General features: G+C 40.7%; 1 protein-coding gene across 1 annotated transcript; it reads right to left on the bottom strand.

Moving 5' to 3' along the window:
* Positions 1–418: 418 nt before the first annotated feature.
* On the bottom strand, positions 419–20,804 carry LOC308299941 (uncharacterized protein; the record flags this gene model as incomplete). Its single annotated transcript, XM_080743717.1, has 10 exons — positions 419–1,234; positions 2,093–2,176; positions 2,287–2,547; positions 4,526–4,963; positions 6,915–7,349; positions 11,044–11,475; positions 14,600–15,037; positions 15,814–16,665; positions 18,521–20,039; positions 20,453–20,804. 10 exons carry the CDS (start codon positions 20,802–20,804, stop codon positions 1,129–1,131), a joined length of 4,917 nt encoding a protein of 1,638 aa, XP_080599843.1. The 3' UTR covers positions 419–1,128.
* Between the last annotated feature and the right edge of the window lie 1,535 nt (positions 20,805–22,339).

Raw genomic sequence — 22,339 nt, forward strand, 5'->3', positions numbered from 1 at the left:
TATATACTGTAAATATAAAAAGATACATGTATAAATGTAGAGGCATCCAGTGACATGCATGCACAGGTACAAAGACATAAAAAGTCATGCTGATGCCAGGATTGGCAGGTGGACAGCCACTTCAACCCCATATGGTTGACTGGGGTCCCTCAGGGCTCTATACTAGTGTCTGTTCTGTTGGGGAAAGCTTTAGACAAGCTCACAACATGTCACCACGCGACAAGCTCGTGGTGTGAGCTTGTCGATCTGCTATTTTCTGCGAAAGCCAAGTTCCCCACAATAGGGATGCTGGGGTTTAAGTGGTTCAAGTTGTATAATTCTGTTTTCGTATTTCCCATATTGTTTTCTAAAGAAACAAAATGAATGACACTGTGTGCTTTATTTAATATAAATAAAGGCATGAACAATGAGATAAAGATATTGCACAATGCTGCTTGAATTGACAGTCTCCTGATAAGATGCCAGAACAAATTTAACAAAACTGTACAATATACTACTTGAGTTATATATATATTGACATTGACATGTCAAGCTTCACTGTGAACCATTTCAATGAAGGGAAAAAAATTAAAGCCACAATCACCAGAGAGACAACTCAGTTGATGGCAAATAATAAAACAGACCATTGTTAATTTTGACAGCAAATTACGATTTAGTCTTCTTGGTCTTTTGAAAAACAAACCATTTTTGTTTAGTCTCATGCCTCATTCACACTACGAAAAGCCAAGCTAATGGTTTGCTTGGTAATTCAATGTATTCTCTATGCAAACCAGCTTTTAAAATTTCCAAGCTGGAAAAAAAGCTTGGACATTTTTAAAGCTGGTTTGCATAGGGAATACATTGAATTACCAAGCAAACCTTTAGCTTGGCTTTTCGTAGTGTGAATGAGGCATCAGTCTAGCCATTTTTGTTTAGTCTAGTATAGACTAAATATCAAAAAGTCTTTTAGTCTTAGTAAACAAAAGTAACACTGACAGACTTAAAATTGCCCCAATATGGCTATTTCACAAGACAACTTTCAAGCTTGACGTATTAAGCACAGTTGACCCATGACACTAACATTTTTGAGAATCATGACACATTCCTCTACTTGGATCAGAGCCTGCTGTTGATTTGGCACACCATATTTCAAAGCCTGCTGTTGATTGGTTCATCATAATATAATTTAAATATTATTTCAAAGTGTTTGTCATTCAGGAAGGGGGTTATGTCATCGAAGCAGTTGTAGCAGAGCCTGGAAAGACATCAAATGATGGAACATTTTATTCAACATGTCTGATGTGCCTAGTAAACCATGTTTATGGATGAGTTACATACACACCTGTGAGCAATAAGTTATTAGTATGGTTGCCAAACAGGGCAACGAGACTATAGTTCTTGTCCGACTTTATTTGTGTTTTCATCTACGTCTCAATCTGTAGGCCTATGTCCCTTTTCGGACAATATAATGGATTTGAGGATTCGTCAAGCTTCACGACACATGGCATCACAATATCTATCTAACAATGAATTTACGGAATGTCTGTCCGCATGCTGACATCACTGACTAAACAGTGTCCCCGCCATGGTAACAGCTGCATAATGAAACAATGCCCGACATCACTGAACACCGTATATGGGCTTAAACGGGTGAAACAGTCTGCATGCTGACATCACTGATATTAAACAGTTTCACCACCAAGGTAACAACCGCATGCTGAAACAATGCCCAAATAATGTCTGTCTGACATGATGAAACAACATTTGGAGATGAAATCACAGACTGGCCTGGACACGTTACACCATATAATATATGGTGTTCCGTGAGCCAGACGGACAGAATTAAGAGATCTCCATATAATGAATGGGCATGAAAGGGACACAGACAGACAGATACAACAGGTATTGCACAATTGGACGTCAATGGTGACTATTATGCCCAACAGGCACCGGTCTGGGTTCTCCAACTATTACTTCTGAGACTCAGGGACTCCCTCATATACTGTGTACAGGACTAGTATAATATAAATAGGCAACCACACTTGCAATTTCCCGAAATTATAGTCCTTCACCTTTATAATCATTCAAACAAACACAAGTCCATTTTACTCACCGCACTTTTTGGATGGAGGGATTGATGTAGGGAAGCTGGAGTAATCTGTCCGTTATAGCATCAGTGAGCATATTGTGACTCAGACTACAACAATACAAGGAAGAGAAAGAGGAGAGGACAAAGGAACAGATTAGTATCTCATGGTCACACACATAAACTGTATGCACACCACTCCATTCTATAAAACTACTCACTCCAGGACTTGTGCTTTGTGCAGGTGGGGGATCAGCGTCTCTAGCAGCTGGTCAGTGAGTTGACAGTGACTGAGGACCAGTTCTGTCAGTCCCTCAGAGTGTTCCAGAACCAGAGCCAAACGTCTACAGGTCTTCTGATCTAGTGTGGTCCCACTGAGGTTCAGCCTTCCCAGGGCTCCAGCCAGGGAACGCATCACCGTCTCCCTTTCACTGCCCCCAGGGACCATCCATATCAGCCGGAGAAGGAGGGTAGGGCTGCATCTGGAGAAGAAATACACAATGAGCAGAACATTGAGATGAATGTGGTTGGAAAACTGTTTCTTCTTAGAATAAAACCATTTTGTTAACGTTCTGGCTCTATAAGAGCAAGGAATACAGGGTAACAAAAGAGTGGAGGCAGAAGCACACAGGTGGACATTGCAGAACAGGGATCCCTGATTCCCACGAGAGCAGGTGGGCTCTTGTACATTGAATAAGTCCAAAGTCTGAATTCCATTACAGGGGAGCCGTATTACAATTTAGGGGAGAGGGAAGTATGTTACATTGGTTAATTTCCAACTCAGGGTGTTACAAAGGTGTAGAAGGGGTCATTGTTGACTGAAGAAGTTTGCCATGACAACAACCAGAAAGGGTGGCACCCAATCAAATGGTGTAGGTATAGCTACAATGCCAAACAAATTCTTAAAAAGCATTTTTATGAATAGGTCCAATGCAAAATACAGAACAATATGGTGGATATGGACTGTGCTTAAATGTAATCTCCAGTGCCCAGTTTTCACAGAGACAATGTTCTGGAGGCTTTTTCAAAAGTTACCGTAATTTTGAAATTCACACCATGTGAAAACAGCCACTTATTTTGTGTGCCAGAAGTTTTGGCGTCCGAAATGTCACGGCAACCTACCTAGTAATCTTAGCTGAAAGTACCAGGAGAACACAAATGTCCTTGCAGTGAATTTTTTACGTTTTTTTTTACAAGCCGGTGCGTGAAAGAAGCCAATACTAACGGGTCAGTGTGCCGACGGGCCGGTATTCCGAAAACAAAAACTAACCCTAACTCTAACCCTAAACCTAAACATAAGCTCAGCTTCTGCAACAAGCCCACACAAGTGCAACACGTTGCATCAACGATCCTTTCTGAACCTTATGTGTTGTAGCATGAAGAATATGTCTTGTAACTTATAATAACCTCTTGTAACCCTACAAATATCCATTTGTAGGGTTCAGGGTGAGAGAGACAGTCAACGAACTGAAGCGACTTGGGTAAGCGACCAGTGTGGCGCCGCTAATTATAAGCAACTCTGGGCTTGTTTTCCGTAAAGTTGCTTGTAAATATGAATAGTTGCTGGTTGCTTTATTTGTTGTGAGCTTGTAGATGGGCAATCTTCAAGTAGCTGATGCTGTGATGCGTATAGTTTTAAAGTGCTAAATTATTTTGCAAAAAAAAAACCCGGAAGATGGCTCAGGTTATGAATCCATTTCTAGCCAGTAAGAATAAACCCCTTCCCCCTGTTTATTGTCTTAGTCTCTCTCTCAACATTGAAACATACCGGTATAGATAGCGCCATGTATTTTGTGGGGAAAGCCGTATGCATGTATGGTAATTCGATTTATGTACATCAACGTAGATATGCCTATTTTAATGTCAGTGCAGGGAGATTAAAAGAGTGAAAGTGTGTGTGCAGTTTCAGATTCAAAAGAAAAGAAATGGGGTCACCGATTGACATATTCTTAGATTGCCTGAAGACAGTAATAAATTACTAAAAAAAGCATTATAAAACCATTAGTATTTTATGTAAACATAAAAGGTATAGGAGCAGGAAACAACCCTGTAGACTCCCTAATCCGAAGATAAGCGACCATGTTGGCCTGTAAGTGGCATTGGTTCCTGGGTGTAGGGGGATGTGCGTGACAAATGTATTGCTTAGGTAGGGCCAGAGAATGCGGGGTGTAGTTGTAATGGGGTGGTGTCGAAGTAGTACATTTGTGGAGCAAAGTGGAGCAAATGTGTAACATAGGTATTGTGTTGAATTATGTCTGTCACAGATTTTGTTCTGCATTAGAATTTTATGACATAAAATGTATAGGGCCTACAGGAAACACATTAACCTGAGTTGTGAGATGTATGGTAGACACTGAAGAAAGATCCTCACTTTGTAATCAATCTAATTATCTTTAGAAAAAATAGATGGCTAGCTTCTACATGCAGACAAATGTTAATTGAAAGGAAGAAAAAAATTACATCAGCTGTGAGATGTAGGGTAGACATTGAAAGAAGATCTTCATTTCTCTACGATCAATTGACAAGCCTGTCAGCTTTACTTCTTTCTTCTCTGGTTGGAGTTTCAGCACCTCTAGGAGGACGGAGGCCTTTCTCTCTGAGACGTTCAGATGGATGGACCAGACTGCGTGTGCCTGGAAAACTGCTTGTAGTGCTGGAAGAACACTTCTGCCTGTTTGAGTCTCATAGTTCTTCACACAGGAGTATAAGTCCAGGAGTGGACCACATTGATACTTGAGGTATTCACCATCCTCATCATCATAGACTCTGAGGGGGAATGTTTTGTCATTACACACAGAAGAAAACAATTCCAGAATCTTCTCTCCTGTTTCTTCTTCCTGTTCTGCTGCTTCACAGATGAGCTTCCCCAGGAACTTGGATGCTTCTTGACCCCATACACTACAACAGATTAAATGAACACCAATGTTGATCTCTGCGTCATAATCAGAAGCAAATACTCAATCCATCAGATTTGATTGAAATAGTCCATGAAAAATAAATAAATAAATATAAAACTTAACTGTCTTTATACTTTAACTGTATTTAACTGTATGACCTGGCTGTGTCCTGTGTGTTCTGTTGCTGTCAAATCGCGCAAGTGTGTGCTAAGAAGGCTGCTATGTTTCCGTGGCATAACAGCCCACCACATAATAATGCACACTATTCAGCAGCGAAGTGTGAAATGGCGTGAAATGTCGCCCTCTACAGGGTTCATGCTGGTATTGTTTTGTATTCAAATCGCCATTGGGGAATTTGCGATCACCGCATATAAGAACTGTGTTAAAAATATAAACACACCATGCTCTCGGATTGACCCAAATGGATATGAAGCATTGACTAAGGTGGAAATGTACAGATTTACCCAAAGAGTAACACAATAAACGCTAGAAACGAGTTACAACAGGCTATATCAGATATGAATGAATATCATAAACTATGCAGAACCCCCCCGCTGACAGAAACGCGCACATGGTGTGTTTATATTTTTAACACAGTCCTTATATGCGGCTTTCGCAGATTCCCCAATGGCGATTTGAATACAAAACAATACCAGCATGAACCCCCTAGAGGGCGAGAATACGCACAAATGACGACATGGCTTCGTTTCTCTATAGCCTACCACCTGAGATAAATAAGTTACCATAGACTATGTAGTAGACTACTAGAGTTTATTTGACAAGCTTGGGAGAGAAGATGCCACGAAAACTAGAGATGTATTAAATTAAGCCAGCAGAGAAGCGCATGTGGCGAAATATCACCTTGCATGTGTCAACAACAGTCCAACAACAGACAAGTGTTTTCATTTCATCAGCCCTGCCGTAAAAGAACTGTAAGAACAGACACGAACATTTTCATTTTGACAAACGGAGAACAAGGCGGTGGTCTCCGCGTATTCATACATTATTTTTAGTACTATAGCATTGTAGCCAGCAAGTATTATGGCATGCGTATTGTGTAGCCTTCTTAGCACACACTACGGCTACGGCTGCTATGACATAATCGAATCGCCGTAGGGGTCAAGATCGTTAAGCAAACAGCCATCCGCGACGGGGTGCCACCCCTTTCACTGAACGCGTTGGTTCCCATGGTGACGCTACGTGAGAAGGTAGCTTCTGGCATTAGAGACGGCCGCGACGGCGGCAGGTTTATCTATCGAGCGCTGATCATTTCCGGTTACCGTTGTCATCTGCCGTAGCCATCCAAAAGCTTGACGTCACTATAGCGCGATGTGACAGCAACAGAACAAACAGGACACAGCCAGGGCGTGCAGCCAGCCAATCACGATGGTCGGGGGCGCGGTTCGGAGTGTTAAAGACAGGGTGAAATCAAAAACATGTTTTTCACACTCTTAGAGCATATCTGTAGTGATAATATGGCCATACCTAACACTAGATGCAAAAAAAAAATAGAAAATAATTGTGTATATTTATATCAAAGGTCCCTAAATAGGCCATTCTTAATTACTTCCTGTGAATTCAAAAAGTGATGACATAGACAGGTCCGCTTGCATATAAATGAACCTTTGATTACAATCACCTTTGTTTCCCATTGCTGGCTCCCATTACTCCCATTACTCAGATTTTAAATCCCATCGCCTGAAGGGCTGGTCCCCTCGGATTGGTTCAGAAACACACAGGCTTCCTTTTCAAACTGAAACTTCAAAATAAAATCCCCAAAATAGTAATTTCATTGGGTCTTTAATATTTGCCTCTTGTAAATTCTGTGTGCCAAGTGACAAATACTCAGTTGATAATTAACTAAAGTTATAAGTACACCTCATTGTCTTTAGAAAATGTAGACACCTTTTATAGTAGTATTGTAAATATGAAATGAAAGGAAAAGCATTAACCTGAGTTGTGAGATGTAGGGTAGACACTGAAGGAAGAGCCTCAATTCACTCTCTTCATCTGACCAGCCTGTCAGCTCTACTGGTTTCTTCTCTGTTTGGAGTTTCAGCACCCATAGGAGGAGGGAGGTCTTTCTCTTTGAGAGGTCTATGGACCAGACTGTAGGAGCTGACTGGTAGACTGGTTGTAATGCTGGAAGAACATTTCTGCCAGTTTGAGTCTCATAGTTCTTCACACAGGAGTATACGTCCAGGAGTGGACCAAATTGATACTCAATGCCTAGGTAATAAACCTGATCATAGACTCTGAGGGGGAATGTTTTGTCATTACACACAGAAGAAAACAATTCCAGAATCTTCTCTCCTGTTTCTTCTTCCTGTTCTGCTGCTTCACAGATGAGCTTCCCCAGGAACTTGGATGCTTCTTGATCCCAGACACTACAACAGATTAAATGAACACCAATGTTGATCTCTGCGTCATAATCAGAAGCAAACACTCAATCCATCAGATTTGATTGAAATAGTCCATGAAAAATAAATAAATATAAAACGTAACTGTCTTAACCCTCTCCCAGCCAAAACGCCAAAAATCGCCATTTTACAGAAGCCAGATCGCCAAACGTCGCCATGTCGATAATTTTTGGAATTTTTTGGTATTTTTTTGAAAATTTTAGAGCAAAAACTGACCATTCTAGGTTCATATAAGCTTAAGCAATGATTTTGCGATGGAAATGACGTCATCGCCGGAAACAGGAAATGTATTGTCTCTCAGACGTAAACAACATGTTATTTTTGCACTGGAAGCCATTACAGCATCTCCACTAAATCTCAGCATCAATACGTCGGATTTTGATCCGGTTTGAAGTGTCTGTGCGTCTATTGCGTGCCCCAGGCGATAGTCGCTAAGTTTTTTAGACCATCAAGTGCGCGTATGGCGTGCACAGTCCCACGCTCTACCATGCTAACGCTAATGTTAAGTGGATGGCCAGGCTGCTATCATGGGGCCTTATAGGAATCGCCAGAGACCTTAAAGGTGATACACCATGCATTTAAAAAGTATTTATGTCATATTGTTTATGTCCCAAAAACGTTTTTCAAAAGGTTTGAGGCTAAATTACCACTCCTGAATAGAGAGCCTCTCTCATTTTTGAATGGCTCTCAGAGCATTTCAGCTGCAGTACCACCTTTGGCCTGGACTGCGCCACCCCCCCTCCCCTCAAAAACGGCCGATGATGACGTCACAATCGGCAGCAAATCTGGATAACCTGTTTTGAGAACCCGTGGGATACTTTTAACCTTCGCCTTCTCAAAACCAGAGAAAGACACAACGGTCAGAAATGGGACTTAGGGATAGAAGGTGCTAGTGGGACCCCAAAAAAAGGTTTTAAAATAGGAAAAGTGAAATTTCTTTAATCGTTGGCGACATCAAGTGTACATTATATAGACAACATCCTACAATTATTCATGCATTTTAGGGCGATCTACTGTGACTCTGAAAAATGATTAATATTCCTGGCTTATAAGCGCACAAGCATATTGTAAAATGGCTGTGTATACTTAAACTGTATTTCTACTCTCTGTTTTTCTACTCTCTGTTTACTATTAAGCAAAATAGATATGCAACCTTCTGGAAACCTATACTGCCCCATGTGGGGAATCTTAGCTCACATTATCCATCAGTTGATGCTTCATAATATGAATACAATCACCAGGGTGGTTTGTAGCACAGTTCTTAATTCTTATACAGTATGACAAGATATAGGATTACCCTGAGGGAATTGCAAAAATAAAGGCTGACTTTTGTTTACATTTAGACACTCTTAAAGTTAAATTAACACTTTTACTGTGTAAAGATTCTAACTAGAAAGGTGTACTCCTTGGAGCACAGGTCTCCGCCTTCTCTTTTATGTCCGATTCTCAGCATGAATGGAAGTTTAGTTTGGCTAAATTGTAGGATAATAATAATATCAAGGGACGCGGCAGACAGGGGTGGGGGCTGCTCTCCATTCCGACATGCTGCCATTCAGACATTGACGTTTAATTATCTGAGTGGCGGCACAGACATGCTGCAATTCAGACATCCTCCCATTCCGACACTAACCTAACCCTAACCCTAATCTCTATGGAATTGCCGACAATTAGAAGTCAATGTCTGAATGGCAGCATGTCGGAATGGAGAGCGTCCCCGGCAGATGGAGAGTGAGGTGGAATTCTAAAGCCACATACACTAGATAAACTTGTTGTTTGATTAAATATTATGTGGCGTGGCACCAAAAAAAGCTCACCGTCACTTTACCATTACAGAGACACAGCCTGCATGCTTGGAATATAATAGAAAGCAGTACAAATGTAACACTCTTCTTTTCTTCTCTCTAATTATTATCTAAACAAAGTTGTATTTTAAATAATTCTGATATTCACAGTAGCCTACAGCCCCCATTTGTCCATGAAAGATCGTGGGACATCTTGGGAATGGGTCTAATACACAGAATGAAGATGTAGCTAAACATCTAAACATCTTGTTTATATGTTAATAGTTTAATTGCGACCGTCAGGTCGCAGTTACTATCAAAACCGGCTGTAAGTCTGTCCGCCAGTCAGTCTGTCCGTCACGTCACACTTTTGCCCTACTCTTATCTCAGCCACCGTTGGCCCTATCCATGCCAAACTTTGCACACACACTCCTTGGATGGCAAATCACAACCTCCGCCCCTGATTTCTCACATGGCCCTCCTCTAGCACCACCATCAGGCCAATTTTTGCAAAACACATTTTTGGACACTGCTCCTACAGATTTTGCCCTAAAATCACGCAAAGCGGTACACAGTATCTTTAAAGTCATGTCATCAACATGGATCTGTCCCATATTCCCTCCCGTTTGGCTACGACTGCCTTCTAAAGTTTATGTATGCGACGTGATGGTCGCTTATCTCGCGATTAGGGAGTCTTACTGGTATTATGCTTTTGCCAGCCTGTATTGTGGAAAGTATTTGCATCTCATGGATTACAGATGTATCCGGACAAGATGAATAACCACGCCCCCGGTAATCTGAACTGTGCCCCCAACCTCTGGCTGTACGACCTGTCTGTGTCCTGTGTGTTCTGTTGCTGTCAAATCGCGCTAGTGTGTCCCTTTCAGCAATTTGAGGGTTAAATGACGTTCATTTGACGTCTTATCCGTAACCTGACGCCAGGTTTGAATGTGGTTTCCTGGGAGTCTAAATGTGAACGTTTTTTCACCGTCTTGACTTAACCCAGATTTAACCCAGACGTTGTATCTACGTGATTCAAACAGCTACATTTAGCCGTTAGCAGCCGGTGAAAGTAGTGAAAAATGATGGCAGCCAGCAGGGCTTAAAATCCCTATTTCTTGGTTCTGAGAGCTGTACCCTACCTGGACCACCGTAACTGATCGAATTTGTAATGCATTCTTGCGCCGATATTATTTGACACAGGAAGTCGTCGGGATTCGAACTCGGGAACTCCTGTTAATGAAACCTGTGCGCTACCGCTGGGTTAGTGCAATTTATTGTTTGTTGATAGAGCAAACTAACTTCATGAATAGCTATTAAAATTATTTTATATTATATATTATTCAATATTCATTGAATAATGGAGGGGACAGTGCATGGTTTGGGGAGTGTGTGTTTGCACATCAAATATATGTAAAGTCTGATAGAGTGTGGATCACAATTATTTTTTATGTTTAGGGTACTAACACCGGCCGAGCATCGCGGGCTAAGTGCGAAATGCCGTTATTTAACACTTAGCTTTTTCAAAGGACTAAGGTCTATCCGACGTCTTTTAAACGTGTCTTAGACAGCAAACTGCCATTATTAAGGTATAATCGGGATATACACTCATTTCAACCTATACTGTTAGCATCCGATAAAGAACAACAAGATAAAAATGGAAAAAATACGTTATGGTCTAAAAATGGTGGGTAAAACTAAACAAACTATTTTAATACCAATACCTCTTAAAAAGCATTTAGTCCAATATTTGACAATCAAGAGTGCAAATACTCAGTTGATAATTAACTAAAGTTATAAGTACACCTCATTGTCTTTAGAAAATGTAGACACCTTTTATAGTAGTATTGTAAATATGAAATGAAAGGAAAAGCATTAACCTGAGTTGTGAGATGTGGGGTAGACACTGAAGGAAGAGCCTCACTTCACTCTCTTCATCTGGCCAGCCTGTCAGCTCTACTGGTTTCTTCTCTGGTTGGAGTTTCAGCACCTCTAGGAGGAGGGAGGCCTTTCTCTTTGAGAGGTCTATGGACCAGACTGCAGGAACTGACTGGAAGACTGGTTGTAATGCTGGAAGAACACTTCTACCTGTTTGAGTCTCATAGTTCTTCACATGGGAGTATAGGCCCAGTAGCACATCACATTGATACTTCCCGTCATAATAATCATCATCCCAGTCAATAAGGGGGAATTTTTTGTAATTACACACAGAAGACAGCAATTCCAGAATCTTCTCTCCTGTTTCTTCTTCCTGTTCTGCTGCTTCACAGATGAGCTTCCCCAGAAACGTGGATGCTCCTTGAAACCAGACACTACAACAGATTAAATGAAAGCCAACATGAAATATTGATTTCTGCATCATAAACAGAACCGATCAGTGATGGACACAAATCTGATGGACTGTATCCATCAGATTTGATGTGAAATAGTCCATTAAGGCATGTGGAATGAGCTGTATGTTGTCAAACACAATCAAATGACAATAAATTAATTAATTACTTACATATAAATAATGATTCACTAAGCTTATTATATAGGGGAATACTGCTCACTTTTCAACATTAAACTATATCATCCCACAACCTTTATTAGAATCGCCCCAATAAATAGTGTGTTGGTTTGTCCATCGGTCCATCTGTAACTCCACGTTCAGCAGTTGCTCAATTGTCTAAAAAACATAATACAAAAATCAATAACGCATGTGCCTTGCCCAACATGTGTCTCTACTTCTCATATAATGCCAAAATGTTTTTTTTTTTTTTTGCATATGCACAAGCCATAGTTGACCGACGACGTGATTCACGCCACAAATGGGCGTAAACAAACACTGCCAGAGATGCAGAGATGGAGCGAGGGGGGGGCAGTTGAGAGAGCAACGGCACAGTATAACATATGATAGGAATAGCGTGCTTTAAACCTTCTACTTTACCCTTTCTGACTTTCCTGCAATGACAACCTTAATGCAGCTAGCAACAAAGGACCTATCTAATTTCGTCATGTGCCCACACGTGTCATAATTAATCCCACAATAACTGTTCCACTCTGTCTGTCTGTGTTTTATCATAATCACTCTGAGCCGTGTTGGAAACGGTCGCATTTCCCTCGGAACACTTCGGAACACAGGACTGTAATCATCATGTGTATAACCCAAGAGGACCTGTTAGGACCCGTACTGTGTGTGTGACGTGTGTGTACTTTCTGCTTGGCAAACTATAAAGCAAGCAAGCAATCACTCAATGTGTGTGTGTGTGCGCTGGCGTGCGCCGATGCACTGAGTTGACGCGAGATACGAGAGAGAGAGAGAGAGAGAGACAGACACGAGAGAGAGAGACGAGCGGGAGCAACCTTAATACCTATTTAATTTTGTCCACGGGTTTTCGAATTGTCACCAGATCTTCTATAGTTTTGTTTTTCTATTGCAAAGTGCTCCAACTCTTCAATCGATCAGTCTATACAACAACACCCCTTAAGCTGGCCATACACTAACAGATAATCTTACCCGACTGAATCGGGTAGCATTAAACACTACAGGATCATTTTTTTTAAACGGGCTCACACTTGCCGTTTTGAAAAGTCGGGCGCTCCGCACGCTACGGGATTCTATTCAGATTGAGTCGGGCCTGAACAAAGCAATAATACATAATATAATGATCAATACAAAATGTCACGGGGACTGTTCGCCTTGCAACACACACACACACGCACGCACACACAAACACATTAACGTGTTATCCACACAACACACCATCGCATCGCTTCGCGCAATGGAGGGGAAAAAAAACGCTTGAATAAGGAATTTGTGTCCCATTTTGATGATAATATGAGTTCACTTTGACACGTTTGTTTCATGTCCATCCATGCCTCTGTTCAACTCTGACTTTCACCCTCTCTCTCCGCTGCTAAACTGGTCAAGTGCTGCGTGCCGAGTGCTTCTCATGCCTCAAGGAGCCTGATTTATGATTAGTCGTATGACTGTGTGGCACACAGAACATTAGATTTCCAAGATCAAACTGTGTCGCTCCGCGCCACGTTGGAGGGTTTGTAGATCAGGCAGTAGGCGTGTACTTGCAAGAGCAAAGCGAGATGTGTCAGACAGTCACTCGTGTGCTGTTGGGAACTGGGAACGCGACTATTTCTGCTGATATAAAACAAACCTGTATTGCGTTTTAATTCCCATCGCAAGCAGTCATGATACAACCTGGGCGGATGGATGTGGACGGTATGAAAAGTGTGTCTACGTGCACGCGCGTGTGCATGTATGTGTGTGTGTGAGAGAGAGAGGGAGAGATGGAGAGAGAAAAGAGAGAGAGAGATCTGTCGACCAGCAGCTGTCTTTCTCTCGGTCACCCGCTGCTGTTCCAGACGAGTAGGGATCCCAGAAACTCCTTTGAATTACTACACATGATCATTCAAACATGCTTTCCCCTTTCTCTCATAACTTGCCTGTCATCATAACACAAGTGCTTCAAAACAGATTCATGCAACCTTGAATATATTTGTCTGTTTCTTTAATTTGACGACACTGTATACTACTAAGAACACACTGTCACCCATCATTCCATGTTCTACAACAACCTCATAATAAAAAAAATATTCAACAGTACCATTGTACACTTTATTTCAACATAATATTTAACTTTGCCTTTCCTACTACACTACACATCCCATGCCACCTAAACAAACGCACAGGGGGTGCTTTTTTCTATCTTATTATAACCCACCCAGCCAAAACAGAGCAGGCCACCCTGTACCTGAGGGGTTGTAATTCTGAAACTATTGTATAAATCTTACAGACTCTTACAGACTTCTTCTAGTTACAATATAATAGAGAACCGATGTCCTGACTCCCACTCCTGTTGTGTATGATGTCAGACTAGAGGCCTGGTCGGATTATATAAGGTTTTTTATGCTGTAATATTTGTTTATTATATAGACCATAGAAGAGAAGAATTCTCGTCTATGAGTGTCTGGGATATGGGACAATAACCTGTGACAATAACCACAATCTGTGCAAGCGTGGTAACTATCTCAGATCAAAGGTAATATTCAGCTCGTATGAGTAGAATTTTTGATTGGTCCGTGCTGACGTCATGATTGTGGTTATAACACGGACCAATCAAAGGCTGTGAACGGTGCTAATTTTTTTGTTAAACCCACTGCGAACCTGCCGAACCAATCACAAGCCTCTGTGTCCATGACATTATGGTCAAACTGGTGTTCGATTGGTCTGTTCTGTTTGCTTAACACATGACATCATGATCAGAACAGCTTTTGATTGGTCCATGCTGATGTCATGGTTACTGTCCGGTGCACCAAAAGTGACAAATACTCTGTTGATAATGATAATTAAGTCAAGTGCATAACTCATTATCTTTAGAAAAGGCAGACACCTTTTATAGTAGTATTGTAAATATGAATGAAAGGAATCACATTAACCTGAGTTTTGAGATGTAGGGTAGACACTGAAGGAACCTCTTCACTTCATTCTCTTCATCTGACCAGCCACTCAGCACTACTGGTGTATTCTCTGATTGGAGTTTCAGCACCTCTAGGAGGAGGGACACCTTTCTCTCTGAGAGGTCTATGTACCATTTTGCAGGAGCTGATTGGAACACTGGTTGTAATGCTGGAAGAACACTTCTGCCTGTTTGAGACTCATAGTTCTTCAAATAGGAGTATAGGTCCAGTAGTTCACAGGATTGAAAGTGTGTGCAGTACCACTCTTCATTAATCTTATCTAGGAATGAGGCGTAATTACACACAGAAGACAACAATTCCAGAATCTTCTCTCCTGTTTCTTCTTCACGTTCTGCTGCTTCACAGATGAGCTTCTCCATGAACTTGGATGGGTCTGGCGTGTGACCATGTATGAATCTGCAGTTTAAATGAAAACCAACATGAAATATTGCTGCATCAAAACAATGATGTCACACATTACTAAATATGTGTCTGCTTAATATTATATTCTCTGTATTCTCTGCACTAGTGCTAGTGTAACCATTGTCCTCGGAAGAGACCACATCATTGATAACAATGATGTTAACACTCAACTCAGCAGTGATGGATGCTATACTGTACATACAGTAACATACAGAGATGCAAAAAACTGAGTGATGCATTTGAAGTATTTTGTCGCTTCTGAGGCTGAGATGTTTTTGAGCGGTGCTAACAGCTTTAATATGTGACTTTGTGTGTATGTTTTTTCCATGTGTTTCACATGGTATAAAATACTGATATCCTGTGACTTCATGAGGTCATCAGCAGCAGCAGCAGCAGCACCGCTCACTTCACATCGGTGTGATTTTTATTTAGAGGGAGAGTTCACTTTGCCAGGTTTCGAGCTGACAGTGAGCACACATTGGATCTCCATATGGGTATCAGCGATCTCCATATGGGTAACTGGTCCAATATATATTAATAGGATAAAATAAAATAAAAGTCCATATATGGATATTCCCAGATGATGCCTTTTAGGGGAACCACACTAACAGAATCCACTTATGGCCAAGACAGATGGCCTACTGGTAGTAGGATAAAAGTATACAAATGTATATTTGTCCCGTACCAAAAATGATTCATCCTCATTATTTTAGAAATGGTAAGCAGCTTATATATGTAAAGAAATGTGAAATGAAAGGAAACACATTAACCTGAGCTGTGAGATGTAGGGTAGACACTGAAGGAAGATCCTCACTTCCTCACTATCTTCATATGGCCAGCCTGTCAGCTCTAATGGTTTCTTCTCTGGTTGGAGTTTCAGTACATCTAGGAGGAGGGAGAACTTTCTCTCTGAGAGGTCTATGGACCAGACTGCAGGAGCTGACTGGTAGACTGGTTGTAATGCTGGAAGAACACTTCTGCCTGTTTGAGTCTCGTAGTTCTTCACATAGGAGTATAGGCCCAGTAGTATATCCGATTGACACGTATGGATTGCACAAAATGGAAGCTCAGGGAATGTTTCGTAATTAATCAGAGAATAAAACAATTCCAGCATCTTCTCTCCTGTATCTTCTTCCTGTTCTGCTGCTTCACAGATGAGCTTCCCTAGGAACTTTGATGTTTCTTTATTGGAAGGAAACACTAACCTGAGCTGTGATATGTAGGGTAGACACTGAAGGAAGATCCTCACTTCACTATCTTCATCTGACCAGCCTGTCAGCTGTACTGCTCTCTTCTCTGGTTGGAGTTTCAGCACCTCTAGAAGGACGGAGGCCTTCCTCTTTGAGAGGTCTATGTACCAGACTGCAGGAGCTGACTGGTATATGGTACTGTAAACTGGTAGTAATGCTGGTAGAACACTCTTGTGTGTTTGAGTCTCATAGTCTTTGGCATGGGAGTACAGGTCCAGAAGGAAGTGCCATTTTTCGTCATCCTCCCTCTCATTGGGATCTGAAAACATTGTCTCTATGATTTGTGTGTTGAACTTCTCATGGAGAGCTGCTTGCATACACAGATTCATCCGAAATCTGTCTCTGCCCATTGTGTCCCAGAATCTAAGAAAACTGTTGGATTTTGAAAGATAAGAGAAATCAACATTAAATACTTGATCCATGAACCTAAAACATGCATTTTACAAAGCTGAAATATCCCCCCCCCCCCCTTTTTAAAAAAAAACCTGACGGTCACAAATGATCTCTGGTGGTAGGCTATAGTGTGCATTATTATGTGGTGGGATGTTATGCCACGAAAACATTGTAGCAGATTTCTAATTTCATCTCCGCCATTCAGGTGGTATAGTATTCGAATTATGCATCATTAGATGGTGTTTTCCACACTACTTGTGCTTAAGTTAAGCCAGCGCGATGTGACAGCAACAGAACACACAGGATACAGCCAAGGCGTACAGCCAGCCAATCACAACGGTCGGAGTGTTAATATCTTCCTCTTGTAAATTCTGTGAGCCAAGTGACAAATACTCAGTTGATAATTAACTAAAGTTATAAGAATACCTCATTGTCTTTAGAAAATGTAGACACCTTTTATAGTAGTATTGTAAATATGAAATGAAAGTGGAATGAGCTGTACATTATGTTGTCAAATATAATCAAATGACAATAAATGAATTATAAATAATATGATTCATTAAGGTCATAGGTCACATTTTAATACTATATAGAGTAGTAGTTTTCCTAATAATAAGGGGATTTTATAAGATATTTGACCAATCTGCGAAGTAAATCGTTACCAAGAAACTTTTTCACCAATGTGTTTCTAAAGGTGTGACACAAACACAAATCATTTTTTTATGAGGTTTCCTCCTGGAGTTGAATTTCAAACTTTTAGTACAAATTATTACACACCTTTAGAAACACATTGGTGAAGACATTTCTTGGTAACGATTTACTTTGCAGATTGTCTTATGTTTCCCTTAGTAGTAGGAAGAGACCACATCATTGATAACAATGATGTTAACACTCAACTCAGCAGTAACATGCAGAGAGTCATGTATTCTCTAATTGTATTCTCACTTATTGATTGGTTGCATCTTTCTCTACATAATTCTTTACTAGTCCATACATGGGGGCACACAAGTAGACGCAGGACTGTGACCATGACCACACAGTAAAATCCTCATCCTATTTTGTCGCTTCTGAGGCTCAGAATGTATTTTTGAGCGGTGCTAACCGCTTCAATATGTGACTGTGTGTATGTCCATGTGTTTTTTCAAGTGTTTTCCCATGGTATCACATACTGATATCATGTGACGTCATGTGGGTCTATCATCATCATCATTAGCATCGCTCAATTCACACCGGGGAGAGTTCACTTTGCCAGGTTTCGAGTTGAGACAAAAGGCGATTAAGAAATTATTACAGTACTATGCATAATATAAAGCCATTTAACATGTATTGCACAGTAATGAATGATTGTTTTAATGATATTTATTGTTAATATGTGTTAGTTTTGTCATATGTCATCTTCGTAGAAACTCACAGTACAACAACAATAAAAAAAATATACCAGTTCTGTTCATCTGTTCAGAACACAATTAGAAAACAATAGTGGGCTCGATAAAAGCCTGGCTCAATAAGCAGGATCGATAAGTTGCTCATTATCAATAAAATTAACAAACTCCATCCCTGATCACAATACAGCTCATGACATATACATGGCTAAATCCATTCCAATCGTTAGACTCTAATGTTATCTATGTTTACGTAAATGTAGACAAACAAACACGCTATAGCAACAGCCACTACACACACACACACACACACACACACACACACACACACACACACACACACACACACACACACACACACACACACACACACACACACACACACGTACCTGAGCTTTGAGATGTAGGGTAGACACTGAAGGAACCCCTTCACTTGACTCTCTTCATCTGACCAGCCTCTCAGCTCTACCCGTTTCTTCCGTGGTTGGAGTTTCAAGCATTCCAGGAGGACAGAGGCCTTTCTATCTGAGAGGTTTATTGACCAGACTTCATGAGCTGGTGGGTAAAGTGGCTTCAGAATTGGATGAAGGTTTGTATATCCTTTACTGCTGAAATGGAGGTAAAGATCAAGCAGGATGTCGTGTCTCTGTACAGCATTGTCAAGTTTCAGCTGTACTTCTATCGCTTTAGGCTGACTGATCACATAAGACAAAGAACACATTTGGTGAGGGTCAAGTTTCCCTTTGCTCAAATCAAGGCAGTAGTACAGTTTGCCCAGAAAGAGAAGACAGGCCTCAGTGGACTGAGATTCATACAAACATTGGCATAAGAACAGTATGTTGTCACCAGTGTCACTGTGATCTTGGTTTAGTGGAGAAGAGAGAAACGTGTTTACCACGTCTGTGATGAAAGTCTTAACCGCTGTAATGTCCTTTAACCGCTGAACTGGAGACAGACATTCTAACATGTCACGATTTCTCTCGCTACACAAACCACACAAGAAAGGGATCACATGTTTCAGGTGTTTCAGTTCTTCAGTACAGCATTGTTGCAGAAGAACGGTTATTTTGTCAGGATTCTTCAAAAACCACAATGCTGCAAAGAACTCCTGTATGTTGTAGTGGAGAAATGCAGAGTGGGTTTTCCATCCTGTAGGTCCAACTTGAACAGCAAGTGTTGTAAGGAAGGCTGAATGAACACTGTCTTCTTCACAAGGCAGGTCTGTTAAGTTCACAGATTTCCCTTCAGTTGCCTGGAAAGCAGCCTTTGCCAAAGCAAATATCGTTTCACTGCAGTGATCCCTGATATAGTTGTTCAGTTTATATCCTGGTATTGACTTGCCAGTGTGCTTTTGAATGCACCCTCGAAGAATGTTGATGCATATTTCAGTTACTGTGCATGTTTTTTTAGGATCTATAAGGTTCATAAAAGAAAAGCAAGCAACCACCATCAGTGCATATACTGGGACATGGCAAAGACTAAACAACTCCAGGTTGTTCTCAATGGTGCTCAACTGCTCAGAGTTCAACATCTTGGCTAAGTAAGCCCTGATGGACTTTGTGCTGAAGCCTTTCACCTCCACTCTGAGAGAAGCCCAGTCTAATAGGAAGTCTTCTGATTCAACCTCTGGTCTGCATGTGATCACAATCTTTGCTTCAGGAAGCAGGTCCCCATCCACAAGTCTCTCTATCACTGAGGAGGAGAGATCTGTGAGTCCATCAAAAATGAGAGTAACATTTTCGGAATTCCTCTTTATGTCCTCCAAGACCTCTTCTTTTTTTTCATCTGGTTCACTAAACATGTTGAAGAGAAGATCCTCCAAGCTCGTGGGATTTGTGATTTTTCTCATATCAAAATAGAACATGTAATCTAGGTCACTATTGTCGCTTCCTCCCCAGAGTTTCAACATTTCACATGCAGCTGTTGTCTTTCCAATTCCGGTGTTACCAACCAGGAGAATGTTGCGCTCTTCTTTTTTGAGTAAGTAATCTACAGTTAATTCCTGTTTATTCTCAGGAATGTATGTGTTCATTTTTTTAGGGCGGCTTTTCTTGCATTTTTTGCTCTTGGATAGTAGTCTTTCAGTTGGATCTTTCTTTTCATGAGTGTCTAACACCAGTGGAGTGTAAGACAGATACGAATACTTATACTTTGGTAGAAACCCGTTGCTTTGTTTCCAGACATCTTCTGATAGCTTAAGGGCTTTTTTCTTTAACTTTTCCTGGTATCTGTGGCATGGTGTTGGACCTAAAATTAAAATAAATAGCAAGTGGATGAGTCAAGTGTAAACTGAACATATTACAACTCTATGTTCACAATGCAGAAATGAATCAACATTTTGTGTTCAATACTGTATTAGGCAATTTATGATGTACATACAGTACCTATAGCATAGCTTATATCCATGTCCACATTCTCTTCGAAAGGAAAGCAGCTGATCCATTGGTGGAGTTCTGGTCTCAAGGTCCTCTTCCTAGTTTTGTCAATGATCCTCAGTAATTCATAGCAGGCTGCCTCCCCTTTTTTTGTGACCCAGTTCAGTATTGTTCTCGTTCTATCAAAGTCATCTTTCTCTTTCTCTATTTTACTGACCTCCTCCTGAATAAACACTTCTCGCTGATACAGATTCTCCACAATAATTGAAAGATTCTGTAATCCCCCCAACTGTAATCCCCCCACTAGGCGGTCTCTGGCGTTCTTTATGTATTCCTCCGCTGACTGTCCAGTACACGCCATGTCACTTTCTACTTATTCTTCTTTGCCTATACTAACCTGAGTCAATAAGCTAGAAAATGTTAATAGTGTCAATTAAAATGTTTTGTCCATTCCTATTTAATTACAGGTGTGTCTGGTTCTATCTGTCTTACATCTTAATGCACACCCGTTATCTTCTTTATTGGGCGTGTTGTGTTCTGATTGAAGTTCAGACCCAGACCACAAACATCTGCTGGTAGCTCTTTTTATGATCACTGTATGGAGGTTGTGTCTCTGTAAAAAACAATAAAAAAGTGCAGAAATGATAAGTGATATGCAGTCTCTTCCCCACACACAGGGCATATAAACATAGACACTTGTCATATGATATATATATATATATATATATATATATATATATATATATATATATATATATATATATATATATATATATATATATATATATATATAAAATCTGTACATAACAACAATGACCCCAAAAGGGGTTCCCTATAATGAATGACATAATATGGACAACAGGTAAATTAACAGTATTAACAAGAGCTTGTGATTAAATAATAACTACATTGTATCCATTGGAACGCAGGTTATTGTTTTCCATTTCTGTTTTGGACATAAAAGGTTTCTGCCTGATAGTGAGGATAATAACAACATAATAAATGTAAATCATCATCATCATCATGTTGCTAATTGCGTTAGGTTTGCCTTTCCGATTGTTGCTGCACTCCTACTGTACATCTGGCTTTGTCTGTATGTACATAATATGTCCCACACTTGGCTCATTGGCCAAGCTTCGCAGGGCACTTGATGAAATTAACTCATAAAAGCAACACTCACTTCACACTGGGTGTGATTTTTTTTATATAGCAGTATTTTTAATGTATGTTAAATGAGGTGAACTTTATAAACTCCACTGGGTTATTGAGCGGTGCCAGTCACTCCAACAACTGTGTACAGTCTGACCATAACATTTATAATTGCATACTGCTAATGCTATTAGGGCTGGGGGCGTCAGTGGGCGATGAGACTTCAAATCAATATCACGATCAGGGGTCTTCAATATTTAGCAGTGATGGCTGAGTGGTTATTGTCCATACCTAGGACTCCGGAGGCCCCAGACGTCGCAGGTACAATTCCCCGCTCCAGCTATCACTGCTCCCCTTCCCTCGCGCTCCTTGTGGGCAGCGCTGGGTTCAGCTGGGTTAAAGCTGAAAAAAAAGCAGCTGGGTTGGGCTGCGATATCTGAATTTCCCTCGCGGGAGGAGTAGGTATTTCTTTCTTATTTCTTTCTTAATATGTCTGCACGGACAAATGTGCTTGTGGCCTTGTCTGTGGATTTAGTTTTTACTTAAAATCATAATGTTTTGATCATAGGCCTAATTAAGACCCAATTACTCCAGGTTTTCTTCAGAATATGTATGACGTTGATTTACTACGGCACAATGACAGTGACACATTAGGAGTTCACTAGGACAGTTGTTTTATTGTCAAGGACCCCCATAACTATGTCCATTTGTACACTCAGAGTTACAGACCTGTCATGGTCATTTAGG

The sequence above is a fragment of the Nannobrachium achirus genome, assembly GCF_963921795.1.
Source record: "Nannobrachium achirus genome assembly, chromosome: 15".
Lineage (NCBI taxonomy): Eukaryota > Metazoa > Chordata > Actinopteri > Myctophiformes > Myctophidae > Nannobrachium > Nannobrachium achirus.